This window comes from Octodon degus, unplaced genomic scaffold (genome assembly GCF_000260255.1).
Source record: "Octodon degus isolate 3935 unplaced genomic scaffold, OctDeg1.0 scaffold00116, whole genome shotgun sequence".
In the NCBI taxonomy this organism is placed as follows: Eukaryota; Metazoa; Chordata; class Mammalia; order Rodentia; family Octodontidae; genus Octodon; species Octodon degus.
The window spans coordinates 1,868,794-1,889,709 of NW_004524692.1; the positions used below are offsets into that span (position 1 = coordinate 1,868,794).

At 43.4% G+C, this 20,916-nt stretch overlaps 1 protein-coding gene across 5 annotated transcripts in view; it reads right to left on the reverse strand.

The window, feature by feature from the left end:
- The window catches only part of Pbx1 (PBX homeobox 1), a 323,692-nt gene that overhangs the window by 76,475 nt on the left and 226,301 nt on the right, over positions 1-20,916 (reverse strand). For all 5 annotated transcript variants that reach the window (XM_023699749.1, XM_023699750.1, XM_023699748.1 and 2 more), the window contains 3 exons: positions 18,514-18,758; positions 11,738-11,928; positions 4,177-4,312 (listed from right to left, as the gene is read on the reverse strand). In XM_023699749.1, coding sequence (XP_023555517.1) covers positions 4,177-4,312; positions 11,738-11,928; positions 18,514-18,758 — 572 coding nt within the window. The remainder of the gene's footprint in view (positions 1-4,176; positions 4,313-11,737; positions 11,929-18,513; positions 18,759-20,916) is intronic.

Here is a 20,916-nt window from a genome sequence, read left to right on the forward strand (position 1 = left end):
TTTTGTGTGTAATTACAAATAAAACATGAATTCAGTGAAGGAAAAATGAATTGAATACACATGTACCATGGCATGTACACAATTTATATTCACCTTTCCTCCATCAAATGGCAGATAAAAAAAATTCTTGCAAAACTACTTTGCAAAAAAATGCACTGAAAAGCTAAAATACCTTATAAAGCCAGCCCTCACAGTCTGTGTAATATAGGTGATAGCAAAAATGCTAGGCCTTTGTTATAAAAATCAAACTTTATCATGGAGATATTAGTAAATAAGAGAAAAAATTCAATAACAAATTTTTTTATTTATGTAGATCCAGAAAAATAAAGTTAAACTGAAGGAGTTTATTTCAGGATCATTGTATATCTAATTTCACTTTGAAATTCATGCTTTTTTCTTGATAATATCTTTACTATTCAAATCAGTCTATCACGGTTATCATGGCTTTTTGATTTGTAAGTGGAATAGAGAGACAGGAAAATAAGAAGGGAACTTTTCAGAGTTGGCTGGAAAAAAAAGCTGAGGGTACTTTAGGAGGACTTTCAAAGGAGAAAATAAATGCTTGAAGTTTAGTTATATCTCCTATATTTGGGAAAAAGATGAAAGGGTATGGTGTGTGTGGGTGACCTGTTTGTAGGTCACATGCTATGAGAATTAGTCGCTTTTAAATAAAAGTACAAGTTGTTGGGCAGGTGCTATGTGTGTTTAGGCATTTCAGTTTTCTTTTCTCTCTCTCTCTCTCTCTCTCTCTCTCTCTCTCTCTCTCTCTCTCTCTCTCCCTCTCTCTTTCTTTTTTTTTTTGGTACCAGAGATTGAACTCAGGACCCTGTGCTTGCCAGGCAAGCACTTATTCTATTCAGCTATCTCCTCGGCACTGTTTAGGCATTTTTTACATTGTCCACTATACTATAATGCATTTGCATTAATTGGCTAATTGTTCAACTGTCACAGACTAAAAGCCTAATAGATGTTGAGCCCTAGCGATGTACACAAGACACGGTATGAGTCAGAAAGAGTAACAGGTTGCACAGGGAGAGTGTGATTCCCATCATTAACTTGATAAGGTCCATGAGTCTACAGTAGAGCCACTGCGAAGTGTAGTCAGAGACAGGATATGAGTCTGTTGTTCTACAAAAGTCCCATCCGGATAGTCAAGTGGAGGGCTGGACACCTATAGCTATTTGTGAGTAAGCCAATGTTTGTACGTCAAGTGCTCATATACAGCTTGCGAGAAATGATTTTGTGGTGAGTCCACAGAGCTTACATTTTTTTCTCACATACTCGCAAGCATAGCTGGTGGACCATCCTCTGAGGAGCTCTGCTGTGGAAGAACAACGCTTTAAAAGTGTAGGGAGAATGCAGTTATTAGATGCATTTTACATGGATTGGTGTAAGAGCATATTTTTGTTCTGGATCATGAAGAAGTCAGTAGCTTTCAGTGGGTTGCAAAACAATGAATGGCCACCAAAGAACATCACAGCACCATTGGCTAGGTTATGTAGAGATGAAAACTAAAGGAAGAACAAAACAGTTGGAGACTAGGTAAGAGGACAGGACAAGAGTTGCCTGAGAGAAGAGGAAAGAGCTTAGAAGAAACTGTACCTAGGAAATAAAGGTAGGAATGTTTTCAGAAATAGAGTGGTTATTTAAAAAAGACTAGAAAGATAGTAGTAAGCTATCCCCTGCCTAGATGTGGAAACTAGGGAATGTATTTAATTTTCCTTTTCCTTTTTTTTTTTTTTTTGTATTTCAGGGAAGGGTCTACAGGGTGTTCAGGGTCTCATTACTAGATTGGACTCGGAGTGATCTGCCTGTTTACAGCCTCCTAAGAGCTGGGATTATAGGCAAATGCCACCACCCCCAGTCTCAATTGTCATCTCATTGTACCCTGGGGGTGGGGCCGGGGATTGAACCCCTAGTTCCTGTGCCTGTTTGCAGGTGCTTTAATCTGCTGAGCTATTTGGCTGGCCCTGGAGCATATTTAATGTCTGATACAGCCAGCTATAATTAGTAGATGGGAAAATGAATATCCTACAAATCATGAAAAATATGCTCATATACTCAAGTCCTTGTGAAATGAATCTAATAACTATATCCTCCCTAGAATTATATAGTTGACCCTTCTCAAAAATGTGTGTCTAACACAATGTTGGGTCTATCAATCATACTGTATGGTGCCCCTTGAGGACTTGTTTAGCAATGGGGAACCAAATTGCTGCTCTTGGGATATGGAGGATGAGCAGATGGGGAAGGAAGATGCAGGCCTTGGGGTGGGTGGAGGAAAGAGAAAGCAGTATAGTATGTAAGTAATCACTGCGTCAAGTGAAATACGTGCATTTGAGTTTCTGCAACAAAAATTAAGTCAAAGGTTGTTGGAGTAGAACAGAGTTCTACCTTTTTCTTGTTAAGTACTGGGTATTGAACCCAGGACTTCGTTACTAAGCCTTTCTAAAATATTTTTATTTTGAGTCAGAGGTTCACAAAAATTTTAATTCAGCAGTGATATAGCTTAGCTCCAGAGGGCTCATCTTTACTTCTAGAGAGATTTGAAATCCTGAACCCCAGACTCTGCATTCAGACAGTAGACTGATTTAATTCTACTTTAAAAGCAGAAGATTCCAGGTTGCAGCTCAGGCTGAGATGATTTGCCTAGTGCGGGCAGTGCTGGGGGTTCAGTCCTCAGCACCAGGGAAGAAAAACCAAATGAACAGTGAAGTTTATATAACTAGACTGCACTAATGCGTAAGCCAGTGATGTGACCAACACCTTGAGCTATTCTTCAAATATGTAGAAAAATCATAAAAAATTCGTTACTGTTTTTCTTTCTTTCTCTCTCTCTCTCTCTCTCTCTCTCTCTCTCTCTCTCTCTCTCTCTCTCTCTCTCTTGCAAAGAAGGGGTCTAAATTCAGACAAGAATGGTCACTGCCCAAGGGGTAAAAACACTAGGCTACTTGAGTTTGATCACTGATTTCTGTTTTCCTGAAACTATCAAGTTTGGAAATGACCTTCAGTAAGGTTAAAATGCCTGAGGAGGACAGCCTGGGTTAAAAAGGAGTCTATTCATTCTGTCTTCTCCAGAAAAATTTTTACAAGAACTTTTGTTGCTGCTAACTCACCCACAGCTGGTTGGTGAAGTTTAAATGATTGTTTCTTTGCAAATACCTTTGTTGACACAGCTCTCTATTTTGACTGGACCTAATTCTGCTTAGTTAAGCACTGGTTGCTAGATCTCCCTACTAGGAGTAACAGAGCCAGGATTTAGTTCATGGATGTACAGATGCTTGGTTTATATAGAACAGTATCCACCTGACTTGAAAAAATATATAGTGAGGTTTCTCCTCAGACTGGACTTTCCCACTAGTGGAAATTCCAGTATACTTAGTTCTTTTGCAAGTGATGTAATTCTGAGGGAAACTTTTCAACATATTTCAGGATTCTCACTAAATGTCTCAATGAGAGACCAGGATTGTAAGAAGTTTGAATGAACCCTTGGAGTAAAAAAAAAATGCAGATGTTTTTAACTATTGCCTACTCATCTACTTCATATTAATGTTGAAGATTCCAGGTCTATGCAAATTTCGTATCATGTACGTTTTGTTTTCAACTCAGTAGATATCAGCAACAGACAAAGCATTCTGGTGGAAGGAGGCCCACGGTGGCACCTTGTGCATCTATTTCAATGCAATAATGATGACATGTTGAAAATTCCTTCATTGTATTAGAGTCTAAACACATCGAGAGATATCATTTAATTTCCTTTCCTTTAAGGCCATAGAATGGCTAGTTTCTTTTTTAGTCACTTTTAAAGTCAGTGAGTAAAAAGTGGGATAAGTAAGGAATTGATTAAATTTCAGAAAACAATATAAGAAATACAGATGTTTTTCTTAGTACATGAAAGAAACTCCATTCATGCGAAGCAAGGGAGTCCTCAGGGTGAAGAACTTTATTCCTGTTTTTTCCCTGGCTTCTTCCTATTACTCTCTCTCTTTTGATGGATCCTTTCACGTTTTTCAGGAACTTACCTTGAAGTTCTCCTATACATACTCAGTGCTTCCCTCACTACCGCACAGCTTTAGCTAATGGAGTTTACAAGGCGTGGGTATTCAGTTAAGCAAGATCATTAAGAAGACCTATGAGAGCTAGCCTGCAGGCTGGGCATTTTGCGAGGCTCCTTACCTGGGAGACTGTGATGCCGCACTTCTTGGCTAGCTCCTCTTTGGCTTCCTCACTGGGGTAAGGGTTGCTGAGATGGGAATAAAAATACTCATTCAGGATCTCCGTTGCTTGCTTGTTGAAATTCCGTCTCTTCCGCCTCCATAAAGAGAAAGGAAAGGAAACAGCAAAAAAGTTTACACCAAATAAATACAAGGGAGAGAATAGGATTGACTTCTGAGATAAGATACATTTTTGAGCAAAAGATGAATTAGAGATTTGCTGAAAGGGGTCGGATACCAAAACCATGAAAGGCATTAGGACAGCACTGCATTGTGCACTAAAGAGAAGCATGGTGACACATGATACAGGACATTTTAGCTTTGAATCATGGATCAACTTGTTATCAGAAGGGTTACTTGAATTGCCTCCCTAAGTCTCAGCTTATTCAGCTAAAAATGAGGAGTCATACTGAACTCACAGAGTTAGAGGAAGGAAAACCACATATAGAGAATGCTCAGCCCAGTGCCTGATGCATACTGACAGCTAGAACACAGTGGTGATCATTTAAGGCTTAGATACCAAATGACCACACCCCCACACCAAGTTCTCAAGTGTGTGGAAGATGACTGGGTGATGGGGACACCAGGCCATCAGTGGATCCATTGATAGCTCAGTGTATGAATGTGCTACAGGGAGGTGGGGCTTCGGTGGAAGATAGTCATCGGAGGCCTGATGTGGAAGGGGATCTTCTTATCCCTGGGTCCTCTTTTCTTTCTCTACTTCCTTGTTGCCATACTTGAGGATATGCTGAACACAGAGTGAAAACCTGAACCTAAAGAAACCTCTCCTCCTTTAGGTTGTAGGTGTCAGGTATTTTGTCCCTGGGATGGGAAAGTGCCTGAAACGCAGTTCTTCTTATGATGTCATAGCAATCAATTCAAGGCGTTCATTTCCAGGACTAGAGGGGTAGATGTGCTCATCCCTTTTTACAGCTGAGAAACTCCATTCAAAGGTCACTTAGCTGGTATGCTGTTGGAGAGCCAAGATGTTAATTCAGGTCTGCTTGGCTATGAAACCCAATCTCTTCTTCTACACGAATTGGCTGCTGGCACAGAGATTCTGCTGCCGCAAGTTAAAAATAAGTTATCATCTTCTCTCCATTATATCCTCATATAAATGGATGCAACATTTTAAAAAGGTATCTGGGAAGAGGGCAATGAACTGACTGAAATTAGCCCCCTGCCTGCCTGACTTCCTTCAAAAGGGGAAAAGAGGTACTGCTTATGTAGGAACGGCTGCTAATGGTCAAACGAAAGCCCACAGAAATCATTTTCAAATATAGGTTGCCAAAAGGAAGAACACTACTTAAAAAAAAAAAGCTTGTCTGTCTTTTACAAAAAAGTGTTAACTGAACTAATTTCAAATGAGAATCACTTTACTGTATCCTTCCAGCTCAGACCTGTGGATAGCTTGGGCAGCTGCTGGGGGACTCCAAGTTCACGGCAGATCTGGTTGGTTTTCCTTGAAGTCGCAGGGCTTCCATCCTCAAATTATCTCTTTTAGCACTTTTGTCTTTCTTGATTTTATCACATGCATTTTATTATGGAAAAAAGATTTCCAGAACATCTCTGGCTATGCCAGAATGCAGACTTTCCCAATTTACCCGACAGAAAGCACGGATGGCCTTGCTAGACAGGAAATTCAGCTAATATTGTATTTTCAGGGTCCCAGTTGGATTAATTAACACAATAAAGTACCTGATTTTACCGGATGAGCACCATCTGTCCACAGGTATTAACCACATCTGTCCAGATTATGGCAAGCCCAAGTCACTCTCCCAAATCATGCTGAGTTTCTGGGTCATCCAGCATCCGAAATTGGACAGATTGGATTAAAAGGCCCAAGTAAAAAGTAGGCATGTGTTAAAAGTCCTTGCATGATGGGAATTTGAGGAAGATGGCCAATTGGCTGATGCTGGTCTTTACATAACCTTTGGTGGCTGCTTCTTTGCCTAAGGAAGGCAGTTGTTTTAGGTCTGGGGAACTGGACCCCAAAGACTCCCCTAATTGTGAGAGTCTCCATTTGTTCATGTGGTTGTTTGCATTAGCATTACACTGTATTTTTTGGGACTCTTCCAATTGAGCTCAAAGGAAACCTCTCCGGAATGAGCTGGTGGTGTGGGGGTGGCACAGACAGCTGTTCCTGGCCCTGTCTGTGTTGTGATGTTCACTCTTCCCTGGGTGGCCTCGTCCACTCTGATGGACATGTTTACTGCCTCTTGCAGTAGCTGTCTCAACCTATGGTCTCTGGCACCGGAGGATCAGGATACTTTTAGTTTCAGAACATATAGGCCATTTATATCCAAGCTAAATGAGACACCCGACTTCTTGGCATCACTTGAACTGAGTTGATCTTTGTGATTTCAAACCAATCAGACACTGGGATCACTGAGCGTATCAATTTTTAATGTAAGTAGATGTTGACTAAATATTACTAGACCAACAGAACACTTTAGGAATGGAAATCTTCTGGGTCCCAAGGCCACAGGGCACATTTTTCATAAAAGACTTGTAACAGCAAGAAGTACAGGCATTGTAGACTTATACTGCTAACTACCAACAGTGTCACCTCTAATCTGTCTCCCAAAAGCCACTGCCCCATTTAATCACAGCTGACTCCAGGTAGCCGTGAGCAAACTTGTCCCAAAACATCACCTTTCACCCAAATCAGTTCCACGTCCTTCTTACCCTCACTGGTGCATGACACCAGCACACAAACAGTTCATGTGGTTGCCAATTTGTTCATTCAGTCAGTCAGTGAATCACTTGAACATTTGAATTCCTGGGCTGTGTCACAAAACGGGGGCTATTTTCAGCACCTCTGATATTATCCTCACCAGATAATGGACCCCAGAGAAAGCCCTGCCACTCCTGGCCTTTCACACCTCTCTTTTGTCTCCTCCAACTCCTGTTGCCACTAGTTTTGAAATGGGTTTGAATGAGCCAGCTGCTATTCCATGACCCACTGTGGTCCAGAAGCACCTTGTGTGACAAGGGATACTTGTGCTACACATAGAGCAGTCATTAACACATGTGCTCTGTGCACTTGAAATGGGGCTAGTGTATGTGCAGAACAACTTTCCAAGGTATCATGTATTATAATTTGCTATTTTAATTAATTTAATTCTAAAAACAAATAGCTCTGTACTCAACAGTGTGACTTTAGACTGATGTTCTCCAGTAATAGTGCCCAAGCAGCCTCACAAAATATCTACAACGACTCCCTGTTCTTCGCTGCTTTGTGGTACACGAATGCTTACCCACAAGTGGGTAGGTTCTTTTGCACATGTGCATAACACAGAGAAAGTATTTCATACGCAGCTTCTCTTGCTCCACTCTGGGGATTCTGGGCTAAAGCAATAGCTTGCTTCTTTGTTGTTCTTTGTTGATTCAGCTCACATTCCAAGGAATCAATCACTAGAGCCATCTTCCTAAACCATGCATGCATTCATGGGATGACAATGTATAGAATAACAGATAATCTGGTAATCATTATTATCAGAGCTGAACCACACACAGCATGAATTCTATGTGCCAAGCCACTATACCAAGTTTGTTTTTCATAGAATGCTATTTATTTCTGTTTGCAGATTTACCCCTAATATACAGACACAAAAACTGTTTGGGAGAATTAGCCACTTATCATCAGGACTATAGAAAGAATCTGAATCCATAGATAGTGCTTACCTAGCCTTTTTCCACATTCTTTCCTAAGTAGCTCTGAGAGTTTCTCCAGTTCCAAGGTAGAATACAAATGTTCACTGGTGAAGTTCAGCCTTTTCAGTGATACATCCCATTTCCTATATCTATGCTCAGCACAATTTTTTTTTTTCGTTCACATGATATGTTGTGCACTAACCAAAGACCCTGGTGACTGGTATACTCCCCTAGCTCTTGTATCTCTTTCCCACAGCATATGCCCCGAGTTTACATAGGGCTCCCCACTAAATCGTAACCTCCACAGGGCAGGACTCATGTCTCACTTGGATGTGAAACTGGTGTTCTTGATCCATAGTAAGCACGCAGGTAGGCCGTGCTCATCCAACTTTAGTTACGGTGTTCTCCTCTGCTTGCTACCCCTTTTCTTTGGCAAATGTCATGCTCTTCTGCACTGCAGGATAGTCTGGCCTCTCCTCGGACCTGCTTTGCTTCAGATGGATTTTCTGGTGGGTGTACTGAAGAGTATAGCAGCCACTTTGCTGTTTATTTGTAAGATGCTCTGTCTGTCCCATGAGATGAACGCTGTGAAGGCTGGACCTGTACTTACATTTATTTTTGTCAACTCTGTCATTCTTAGTGGTTAATAGAGCATCTGGCCATTACTGTGGGCTCAAGTTGATTTATAAATAAGTCTAGATTCAGTGTAATTTGATTAGAGCTTGCTGGATTCCATTTTTTCTTGCCATTATCTCCTTCAATAATTCATTTCATCTAATCTCTATCTGCATAAAGTGCACAAGTGTATTTCCAATCACCTGCTTATATTATTATTGCCATTTCTAACAAAATGCTACAGAAAGTCATTAAAACTTTTGCTTGAAAATCATTTAGAAGGTTTATAAGTAACCTCCACAGCCTTTAAGCAAAGCTTTTTAGTGCTACCAACAGTCAGTACCAAGTTTGATGGACAGCAGTAAGAGAAGAGCTATAGAATGCACAGGGGAATGAATGAATAGAATTTTTAAGTTGCACTATCCTGGCACCATTAATGTAAGGCAGAGAAAGGACATGACCTGTGTAAGAGACACCTCGGCCAAGTGCTTGGCTAAGAACTGTGCTGTGTGGAAGGCTAATGTCCCAAACCTGGTGTGCGTATCTCCCTTTCTAGTGTCTACAGTGGCAAACACAGTGGCTTATCACTCCCACAATTAGATGACTATTCAGTTCACTCTGAGTAAATAAAAAGGGAGATGTAGTTAAAGCTAAAATTAGAGTCTCCTGTGTTCAGCAAGACAGGAAGCAGTGTGGTTGTGTGGTGCCACAGAGAAGGGTAGGCTCTGGGAACAGGGACTCTCACGCTGACAGTCCTCGGGAACTGCCTTCTCCCTGCCACCAGGGGCTTGGAGGAGAACTCTGAGCTTCAGGAGCCATCCTAGCCTCAGCAGACACCTTGTTCATAACTGTGAGAACACTAGAGCTGAAGCCCTAGCTGAGCCCAGACCCAAAGCCTCGGATCAGCAGACACCTGCAAAGAGTAAACCTGCAAGGTAATCTGCTCCATAACAATAGAAAGCTGAGAGGAGGGCTGTGACTGACAAAGCAGTACTAAGCAATTCTACAAACTTAGTAGATTATAAAGACTAATCTTTTTACTAAATCAAGACTGTTCCTATTGTATTGGTTTTTCTTCTTTTGGATGAGGCCCTACCCTGCCCATCAGTCTCATGCTGTAGGGCAGCGTGCGAATATCATCAGTGGATACTGTATGTCTTCCCCCCCCCCCCACATTTTGCTTGGCTCTCTCTTCCAGTTATAGCTAAGACACAAAGGAAATGATGTGACTTTTCCAATCAGGAAGTCTGGGAAACACTGGTTTGTGAGCTGGGAGAGCCATTTGCTCAGCCTTGGGCTGGCATTTGGCGTGATGCTGTTTTGTGGATAATACATCTAGCCACAGAATAAAATGGTAATAACAATGGCAGTGGGTCAACTGCTTCAGTTTTGGATCTTGGCTCAGGCACAATGACTCAAAGGTTGCAAGCAAAGCAAGAAAGAGACACTGTCTTCCAGAGATTACCCCTCTGGTGCCAAATGAATAATCCAGGCTGCGGCTGGTGGAAATGAGAGGAACAGTGCACAAAGTCTGCCTATGCTGGTGTCTTTTAGAATCTGACCTTTTAGCTGGGCACAGTAGAATTACTGCAAGAAAAAAAATCCAGTGAGACAATGATTCTGCTCCATTTTTCTTACCAATTCCATTCTTGAAAAGAACTTGGTCTGAACCCAAATTTTTCTTTTTCTTGTTTGCTGTCTGCCAACCTAAATACCAACTCCAGCACTTTAACTAAGGGAGCTTCCATGGGGATGTGAGGGATGCATGCACCATGGTGGTGGCTGCAGTGCAAGCAAGGAGTGAGGGTGAGGACCCACACCTGGCCCTGTATGGAATGCTGAGCATTAAAGAAGCCAGGCTCTCAGCAGCTCATGGGGCAAGGAGGATGCACAGAGGGTCCTTCTGCAGGGGACATCACCAGCTCCCCCTCCATCACTATACCCAGCTAAGAAAAACTGTCTGTGTACTTCCTTCTCTTGACTTTATGAAATTCTATTGGCCCAGAGATACATTTGCTCACTGGCCTGCTCATTTCGTATTCCACACATCCCAAAGTACTTCAAATAAAAGGGAGGTTAGGAGAATGCCATGAGCTTTGACAAGGTCCCTGCACTGCAAAGAATCCAATGGTGAAGGAAGAGAAATAAATTGCAGGTAAGAAAACTGAATAATGCATGGCTCAGGGAGGAGAAAATCTAAGAGGAACAGGGAATCTTTCTGTTTGGCTGAAAAAGGACCAAACTATAGAGCATAAGTTGTATACTGATCTTGACAGTGAGTATCCCGTATACAAGTCATAGATTGAGATTATTTGCAGCAAATGAAATAATGAATGATGGTCTGTGCATTCATAAGAGATGACTAATTTGAGATGAACTGTGGATCCCAACCCATATCCATGCTCTGAGATATGTTTGCTGGGCTTGTTATCAAAAAGAGATTTATGGAGGAGATAAAAAATACAATTATCACCTTTTTAAGACTTGGTAACAGAAGCAGACAGAATCTAAAGGACTGCCATCTATCCAAGGGGGCAGGAACTAATGTCTTGTTGCTTGTTCTCAATTCTCCTGCTTTTCAGAAGGACCTTTATATCCATTTTTTCTTCAACAGAATGCTTTGAACTCTTAAGTAAGGTCATGAACTACAATGCCAGACAGAAAATGCTGGCCAATGGAGCCCAGGCCAGAACACCTCCTTGCTCCTCTATGCCCAAGAGACCTTGCCTTACTCCTGTGTGCTGCTAAAACTAAGTGTGGGTATGGAGCATGGTAATCTACTGGCAAGTCCTTCTTGAGCTGAACTGCATGGACTCTCTGCCTTTATATCCTGTGGAAAGAAGCTTAGCTTTCCAGCAAACAGAATAGACCCACTTGGAGAAAGTGTGTCCTTCCCTAGACCCTGCGAAGAAAAAGATAATGAACCAACACATAGTATGAAATGTACTTTTAAGAGAAGCACTTGGGCCTCTGACAACGAAGATCCAGCTTCCTCTGTCACTGTAGCTGTTACCCTTGTTGCTTGCCAAGTTGGTAGCAATGGGGAGAAAACTGCCCCCTGCAATCATGTACTTTCCTGGCAGGATTCTGTCTCAGAGTTTGTCTTTTCCAGACCCAGAACCATGATCTGGTCATCACGTGGCAGCCAATGTGACAAAGCTGGAGCCTTTGGAAAGGGCCAGTGTATGGCCTGCAACCCTAGACAGGTCAAGGATTCTACAGGAGACAGGGCAGCCCTGCCGGGGACTCACCGCGCATCCAGAAACCGGGAGCGCAGGATCATGACGGCCTCGCACGTACTCTGCTTGAGCTGCATCTGGATGGAGCTGAACTTGCGGTGGATGATGCTGACCATCCGCTCGATCTCCTTCGGGGAGATGGGCCTGGTTCGGCTCTGCTCTCGCAGGAGATTCATCACGTGGGTGGTGAACTCGTTGCATGCCTGCAGGGACAGGACCATAACCGTGGGGCTCACTGTGGGTCCAGGGCTTAGCCTGCGTCAGGCCCACGGTGTGAAGCTGGGCGGGCTTTTCTAGAAACTTGTACAAATAAAGAAAACTAGAAGAGTTCACTGGATTTTGCCAATTTACATGGACAGAATAAATGACGGCCTGAAATTTCCTGTTATCCAAATTTTAATCATAATTTCGATTTCTTTCAAGGGAAAAAATGATTTTTTTTCCTAATCTCCACATCCCCTTTTTACTAAAGTGAGAGGAAAGAACAAAACAAATCCTAGGACAAAACATGCTTCACCACCCTTTGCTCCAATGTTAACATCAAAGAGAGCTGGGGTCAGACAGATCTGAGCTTTCTTCCTTCTTCATTATCTATGCTATGGTAGAGGTTCCAAATACTCCATTTGGGGACTCATGAACAGCCAAAAGGGTTTAAGTGGAATCATAGAATTCAAAGCTTGGATAATTCTTCAAGGAGATTTCTAGTTTTATTTAGTTTTCTAGATTTATTTAAAGAACCCCTCCTATAGTGACCTTTTGTTGACCGGGTCTGTCTATAACACAATGGGAAATCTGTCTCCAGAGATCTCATAAAGCTACATCAAAACAAGGCTTAGAAGATCCAAGAGCTATCTTTTTGGAAATGAAAATTCTTAGGGTGTACACCAACATACTACAGTACCAGCTCAGGAACTAAAGTTGGAACTCAAATTTCTTTACCATGTTCTTCTACAGCTGGGGAAAGTGTGGCCCAGGAAGATGAAGAGCCTTCTTCTCTGGCACAGCATACGCAAGAGAAGCAGAAGCAGAGCATGAGTGCCTCATGCTACAGACCAGGGACCCTGGATCCCCTACCTGCTCCTCAGAAAACCACTGCCCTTTCATTTAACTATTATTACTTAGTATCTGTAGTCTGGTTTCTTTCTCTGGACATTCAATAAAATATCTATTCACAGATTAACTTGCAGCAATGCTGTAAAGCTGTATTAGATTTGTAATGAAAAAGGCAAGATGAGGCTCTGAGAATTGAAGAGCTAAGGGCTCAAAGGACTCCAACTTAATATGAGCAGCACAAACATGCTCATTATTGACAATATTGTGTTGTGGTTGTTTTTACAGCGTGGCGTCCCTTCGTTTGTCAATAACACAGTAACAGTAATAGCTGTGCACATTCACTGATTATTTATCTAAGAAATCCTTGGGGGTCAGATGGTCAAAGGTTGGCAGGCAGGCACATCCACTGGGCTGTGTGTGAGCTGGAGAGGAGGTGCCCACCTGGGACCTGCATCCTTGGGCACAGGGAAAATCCTTTCATTATCCCATGGCTCCTCTTTTATTCCTCTGAGTGGGCATAGTCAATTGTGGCCCTTTAGTACAGCTAATGGTAGCTGTGTTCTGGTGCATAAGGGCCTGTGGATGGTGTAAGTGACTCACAGGGACACAGTGGGGACACGGTGTAAGAAGAGCACCTCCAGCACTCATGTGGCAGTGGGATCTCCAAAGTTCCTTAATATCACTTTGCCTATTTTTCATTACTTGTGGAACAAGGAAGACAATTCCCATCTCATAGGATGCAGTAGAGATTAAGTGAGTTTCTATCCATATGCTTGGCCTTACAAATTCACATCATAATCATGGCTTCACATTATAGAGAACTTGGGGAGTAGGTTGGGGAGTAGCGTGGTAGCAAAGCGCTTGGCTGGCATACAGGAGGAGGCTATCAGTTTAGTCCCCTGCACTATTTTTTTTAAAAAAGCATATTGATAAAGATAGACACATACTGTTTTGCTATTGACTCAGAAAAGTGCTGCAGAAACAAAGGATGTGTTTTGGCTCCAGAAATGTATTGAAAGTGAGGGAGGAAAACCCTGGCATCAAGTCAGCTGAGAGCCGGAGGCCACAGGATGGAGTGTGGGGCCACAGCGCAGAGCAAGCGTTCCTGCCATTCTTCCAGTAGAAGGTGATGTCCTGCTGGGCTGTAGCCTCCCTACCTCCATGGGGCTCCGAGGAGGAGTGGCTGGATGCCAGGAGTGGTTGTCAAGAGCGCCAGCTTTCAGCTGGGAAGCCACAGTGCTCGGCTAATAATAATGTGCTTCATTATGGGGAATAAAAATACTCCCCATATCTGATGTTTAGTCAGGGCATTTTGTCCCGGGGCCCTTTCTGCTCTGCAATAAACAGACAGCAGAGTCCTCTCAGCCACTGCTGAGCTGCAGCAAAGCAGCTGCGGAACAGCTGCTCAGGAGCATGCCACAGCAAGTGAAGAGTTCCAAGTCCAGTTAAGACGCATAGAACGCAATGATCCAGATTTCCCAGAATCTGGCCCTCCCGCAGCTCTTCTGCGTTCCCTCATGCTGATCACTGTCAGGAACGCGGCTGCCCCCTTTTACCAGGCATGCACATGGGACAAGAAGGGGAATGTTCAGGGGGGTGGAGGGGAAATCGCCAAACAAACAGAATTCTCCAGGTGCTGATCTGTACTGTAGGCCTTCAGGAGCAGAATGTTCTAAAGCTCAAGCTGACCCCCATACAGCAGCGTGATTCCTAAAAGGGGTGTCCCAGGTTCCAGCACAAGGGTGTTCTGGGGTGCTGCACACTAAAGGGACACCCTTGCATAGTGCCTCACAGGGGCCCAGAGGGTGAGCTTGTGTCCCGCACTCTCTCTCGGTCCTTCTCCTTCAGGCTGTAAACTGGATTTGGCTGCCAATCTCATCAGCAAAAAAAAAAAAGAAGGAACTTAGAGGTTTATTTGCCGTGCACTAACTAAACCCAGCTTGGCTCCACATTAGATATTGAGCTCCTTATACCATCATTTATAAAGGCTGAAGATCCTTGAAAAGCTACAAAAAGTTCATTTTTATAAATAGTCCTTGGCTTCTGACAATGTGGCGTGATCTAGGAAATTATGCTGGCCCTTAGCTACCTCAGCCATCACTGTGACCTGCTGCCAAGGTGTTTTATCCTACCTCATTAAAAAATCCTCCTTTTTAATGAAAGTCTCTGGGAGCTACTTTATTTAATAACTACATGATGAAACAGGGAGGGAGTCAGGTAGTCTGTTCTGGAGTGCTGGGGTGAGGAAGCTTGCCGGCTAATTATTGTGTGGTGAGTGGTCACTTTCACAGCAAAAATAAAACGAAAACAGAGAGAAACAGCAAATTTCACTGGTAAATACTCACTTTCATAATTTCATATAGCTGCTTGGAAAACAAGAGAGTGAAATTTCATCTGACTGAGGTTTTTTACTTTTAAAAACACCCCCATGAGGAACGGTCAAAGAAAAGTGGATATATCTCTCAGACAAACTAGCTAAAAGGTTAATAGTACCATCTTCCTATGATCTGCTATTATAATTAATGACATAACTTGTATTAATAAATTATTAAGCAACCAGAATGTGCTAAACAATATTTACTCCATCACCAGAAAAATGCCCATATAAATCAGGAAACGATGCTTTAGCATAGTCTAAAAATAATAAAGACAAACAACTACTATTACACTTCCATAATTTACTTTGTACTGACAAAAGTTTCCTGTAAATTAAAATTTTAACTTACAATTAATTTTTAACATCTTTACTATTTAGGACAAGTAGGTAGCCATGGAAGTTTCTAAACAGAACATTTTTCTCACTAACCTACTTTGGGTGGCAGCAAAGTAACCCAGAGAGGACAAGCCAGGCCCTTCAGTGTCTACAGATTTCCATACTCTTCTCTTTTTAAAAGCAATCAAGCATTAATTTCCAAAAGGAGCCCCTGGGCTACAGGTCAAAAGCTGTATTTTATGGCAAATATTGCCTCTCATCAGATCATCAGATGTAAGATCTTGAGCTCCATGTTGTCACCTGGATCGAAATGGTGACAGTGAGAGCACCTGTCCTGCGTACTAAACCACAAAGCTGCCTTGAGGAGCGACTACAATTACATTGGCCAAGGTGTTCTGTAATTGGGACATGCTACTACAGTGTATTATTGCTATCAGACTTTTTACTCATTTGAATGAGGACTGAGGAGGGCTGTGGCGCTCTCAGTCAAGCAAACATCAGTTCTTAGGGGCTTGCTGGCATCCTGAGGTCAAAACAAAGCCAGTTTTCAATCCCTTTCAGCCTAACATGCATACTAGTTTTGCAAATTGGAGGATTCACACCCTGAGCTCCTCCTTAGCCATTCTTTTGAGTCATAAGCTAGACTAGGTAGTGTGTCTAGAAGGCTTGTCCTGCCAGAGAACAGGCTTCCTGGTGACTATGAAGCAGGAAGAAACCCAAAGGCCAGCAAAGGAATACTCCTTCATTCCTTCCTAGCACATAGTAGTACTGTATGTCTTTGGAAGCTCTTCAGTCAGGAAGACTGCAAGTTCTAACCTGATGGTCCTGATGGAAGAAATTACAACAGTGTGATAGGCTAAGCTCACACTCTCCTGGGGCCTGCGAGCTAGCTGTGTGGGCCAATGCCAAATCCAAAGCATTTGTTCCTTCCCAAGGAGGTAAAGGAGGATGAATCCTGGGCTCTGACCACAGCTTGCTTCCATTTACTCTCCTTGTACCCTCCCAGCCTTGTCTGCCACTTGAACTCCACCACGATTGGCTTTCCTCACCTAGAAGGGGGACTTGGTGGAAAACTATTTCAAAAGTAGAGAGGAAGGCAATAATGAAACATCCTTCACTTTAAATTTTAAAATGCCTATTTCTATTTTAAAATTTAAATTTGCTATTAAGTGCACACTTGCCTTGTACCTAGATAGTCTGAATTGGACTGTCAAGGAGGGTTTACTACCTTTGGCTTTTTCTCACTTTGCTTTCTTGATTCATAAAAAGGAAGGAAAAGAAAAAATAACAATTTTCTCACAGGAAGTTCATGTAGAACTCCAGGACTGTGTTGGATCTGAAGTGGTGACAGCAAACATCTCTGTTAGGTAAACAGGGATAGGAAAGACTGATGTTGAGGGCATTCTAATGTAGCGGTACTTGCTCTTAGTAACCAGAGAAAAAGTACTGATGCCCAGGTCTGTACATGCGTGGGAACAGGAGGGAGACCCCGCACATATGCAAAGGAGCGCTGTGACATTATCTTGTTCTTATGCACTGCTTTGTAATTTATAGTCTTTTTTATATTTTCCTTTGTTGGCTGTATACAGCCTTGACCCCAGATTCCCAGTTCTTTGACACACATGCTCAGGTCCTGGGTAGAGTACACAGAACCTGTGGGTCCACTGAAATGTCAGTGGAGTGACAATACTAGAGTTCAAGTCTGTTTAGCTGCAGGGATGTCCTGAGATGTTCTACTTCTTTGACAGAGGAAAATATGGAATATATTTTATGTCATATAATATATAAGAAGGAGAACATGTTTGACTCGCAACTGAACTGAGCCTGGGTAGACAGAGGTACATTAAGGTCAAGTTTTCACATGCTTTTCTAGGACATTCTATGGGCGTCCAGAAAAAAAAAAATCCTCTAAATAATGAGTAAACAAACAGAAGGCTACCATAGATCAGGCAGTGCTCCTACTAATGGCCTACAGGCAATGAATAAAACATACCATTAAAAAAGCATTATAGCTAGGTGTGATGGTTCATATCCCTAATCCCAGCACTTAGGAGGCTAAGGCTGGAGGATTACCATGAGTTTGAAGCTTGCCTACCTAGTGAGTTCAAGGCTAGCCTGGACTACTTAGTGAGACCCTGTCTCAGAAAAACTCAAAAAAATTATAGTAAAAGACAAAATTCCCCCTCAAAATACTTTCCCTTGTTTTTAGCACACTTATTCCATCATTCTTGCCACTTTTTGAAGCAGTTCTGGAGTCCTCTTCTGTAAATGGCTTCATGAGGTGTGATTAAAAATACAGTGAGTACTGCCGCCACCTGCCATCCGAGGGAAAGGCAGGCTGGTAAAAACATCACGGTGGGGGCTGCCTCATTCACTGGATCGGGCATCGTGAGACTTCCGGCTGCTCCCCAAAGTTAAAAGGACCATGAGAGAGGGCTGGGGAGGTAGCTCAGAGGAGTAAGTACTTGCTTGGCAAGCAGGAAGTCCTGAGTTCAATCCCTGGTACCACCAAAAAATAAAAATAAAAGGGCCATGAGAGGCAAGTGCTTTGAATTGATCTGAGACATCAAGTCAGCTGGAACAGCACAACTGAGGACACCCAGAAGAGGACTTCCAGAAGTGCTTTGGCAAGTAGCAAGAGTCACTGGCGTCCAAAGTAAGTGTTTTGAGAGGGATTAATGGTGATCTGTGTTTTGTTATAATATATGTTTTGTAAAAGTGGAACATCCTCCTTCTGTGTCAATCACGCTTCACACACCCTGATTCCATGTATCCTGTAAATGGCCCAGAGTTCCAGGCAATAGGTCTATGTGTTTTCAGAGTCGTCACTCGCACCTTCATGCACTCTTAGGCATCCACCTCCACTAAATGCCCGGGGTTCGAATGGGCCACACAGGAGCCCGACCTTCCCAAGCCAGGCTGGGACGGGGCAGGAGGATCCCCAGGAGGTGGTGGCCTGGGCCAGGCTCCAGCTCCTGACTCCTGCAACCTTTCCTAAGGCACCATCTGAGGGCTTCGTTACCTGCTCGTACTTCTCCAGCTCCGTGTGGTAGATTTGTCTGATCTGGGAGAGTTTGGCTCGGTAATCGGAATGCTCCACTGAGTTGTCAGACCCGGCTCCTCCGGAGGCCGCCGCTGCAGCAGCCGCTGCCGCCGAGCCCCCGCCCTTCTCGGGCCCGGCCACACCCTCGGCCAGCAGCATGTTGTCCAAGCGCATCAGCTGGGGGTCTGTGGGCTCTTCCTCCTGCGCTCCCCGGATGCTCAACACTGCGAGAAACCAGAGAGGAAGGACAGTCAGCACGGTGGTAGCCCCGGAGAATTTAACAAGTACCACACACCAGTCGTGCCACACGGCCAGATGCACCTCCAGATTAATCGCAGTACTACATCTGAGGAGCCAAGGAAGGACTGGGAAAGAGAAGCCCAGAAGGCGAGAAAATGAAGGACAGTTTTGTTTCGAAGACTAGCCTCACTCCACATCCGAGAAGCACCTGCAATAGCAAACCTATGGAGGCAGAAAGCCAAATACTCCAGGGTTATTCCAAGGGAGCACAAGGAGCTGGAGTGGAATGGATGCAGCTGCATTTTAATAAGATGAAGGGGTTCTTGAGGTGATGTGATGCACTTAGCGCCTCGGAAAGGTACACATAACAGTGGCCAAACTGAGGCAGGACATGCTAGCGCTGCCTGTAATCCTAGCATCCTAGAGGATGAGGCAAGAAGATTGCAACGTGGGCAAGCTAAGGACTTAGTGAGACTCTGTCTCGGAATAAAAAGTACTGGCGATGCGGTTCAGTGTGGCCCTGGATTCGATTCTTGGCAAAAAAAAAAAAAAAAAAAAAAGTCAAAATTATACCTTCTATAATCCCATATATGTTACCGCAATAAAAATTTAAGGCACAAAAATATAGCTATAATCAAATGTTTTTGTTTTGGTTTCAGGCCTACAAAAAATATTTTTCCTGTATAAATCTAGATTTCTACTGAGTTTATTGTTTTACACTCAACTTCCTTCGTAATGTTTGATGAACCTATATTTTCATTTCCAAAATCATCTAGGCTGAATAGGCCGAACTAGTGGAGAGAAATCAAGACATTTCTCCAGGACTAGGTAATGGTGTAGTGAAATCTAGGATGGAGGGATGCTGGTCCAAGGACAGCCATCCAGCTCCAGCCACTCCAGGTGAAGGGGTCTCATGGGAAAAAGGATGCTTCAGAGCATCCGGAAGAGCCAGCACCTGGGTAGCCGGACCAGTGTGCTCTTTGATGAGGATTCTCAGGCCAGGAGACAGCTGTTATTTATTAGAACGCCACAACCTTGAGGGGGTGGAGTTGGGCGTGACTTGGGCTGAAGATCAAGTGATTTAGCAAATCAGCAGAAAAGCAAGACAGTCATTTTTTACTACCTGCATACCATCTGCCATAAAATAAATCACTCATTCAAATCCAGCTTCATCGTCAGCAGCTAAGTCATTGTTAGAAGGGAACTACAACAGGACTCTTTAATTCTAAAAAAATGAGTGGGTAAGGAAGGAAAGGAAGGAAGGGGTAAAGGCAGAGGAGGTGTCTGAAGATGCAGACACCCATGGGACAGAGGGAAAGCATTCCCAGTGGGTGCACCTGAAGGGCTTCCAGGGCCAGGGGCCACCACCTGCTGTGTCCTAGGCTGAGATGGGCAGCCCTGGTGCCGGGCTGTGACAGGGACAGTGGAGGTGAGCTGAGGTGAAGGGGAAGCCAGGTGCTTGGGGCACTCTGAGGGGCAGAACCAGCACCAGTGTTGGTGGTGCCCACTTGCGCCTACCTTCCCACAGGCAGGAAGGGCGGCAACCTTGGAAACTGCCCAGCAGATCCCACGGCTTGCTCCTGAAAACACTTTAGCATGGCTCTCAGCAAACGGAGCAGCAGCTGGGATCAGAAAGGGGAAAAGGCACAGGGAGAGATCCATGCTCTCAGAAGTGAGAAAAGATGGACAGAAGGAAGGTGGAGAGGTGGGAAGTGAGAGAGAACAAGAAAGAAAATTCCACCTCTGCACATAGACCACAAACGCTTCGGTTCCCAGTCACCACTGTCTTCATTTACAACCTGAATTTGTTCTGAATATTCTGCCTCACGTAAATAAGATTGCTATCGTGGTGATAGCAGACAGCACAAGGTGAAAAGATTGCAGAGGTTTAGTTGGTGGACTCTTCATTTCCTGACAGGGAACTCTTTGCTTGGGGTGCTCAGCAGACTGAATGGGCAATGGCCCTTGTGATCCCTGAATAAGAAAGACTGAGCCCTGCTCTTCTGTTTCTTACATTTATTTATTCAAATCCTCAGAGTCCTCTAAAGAACATACCACCACTAACAAAGATTTGCTTAAGAAGGTACTGAACCTTGAGAACATTCCATCATCCACAGTGAAGAATGAATATTCTTATATGTG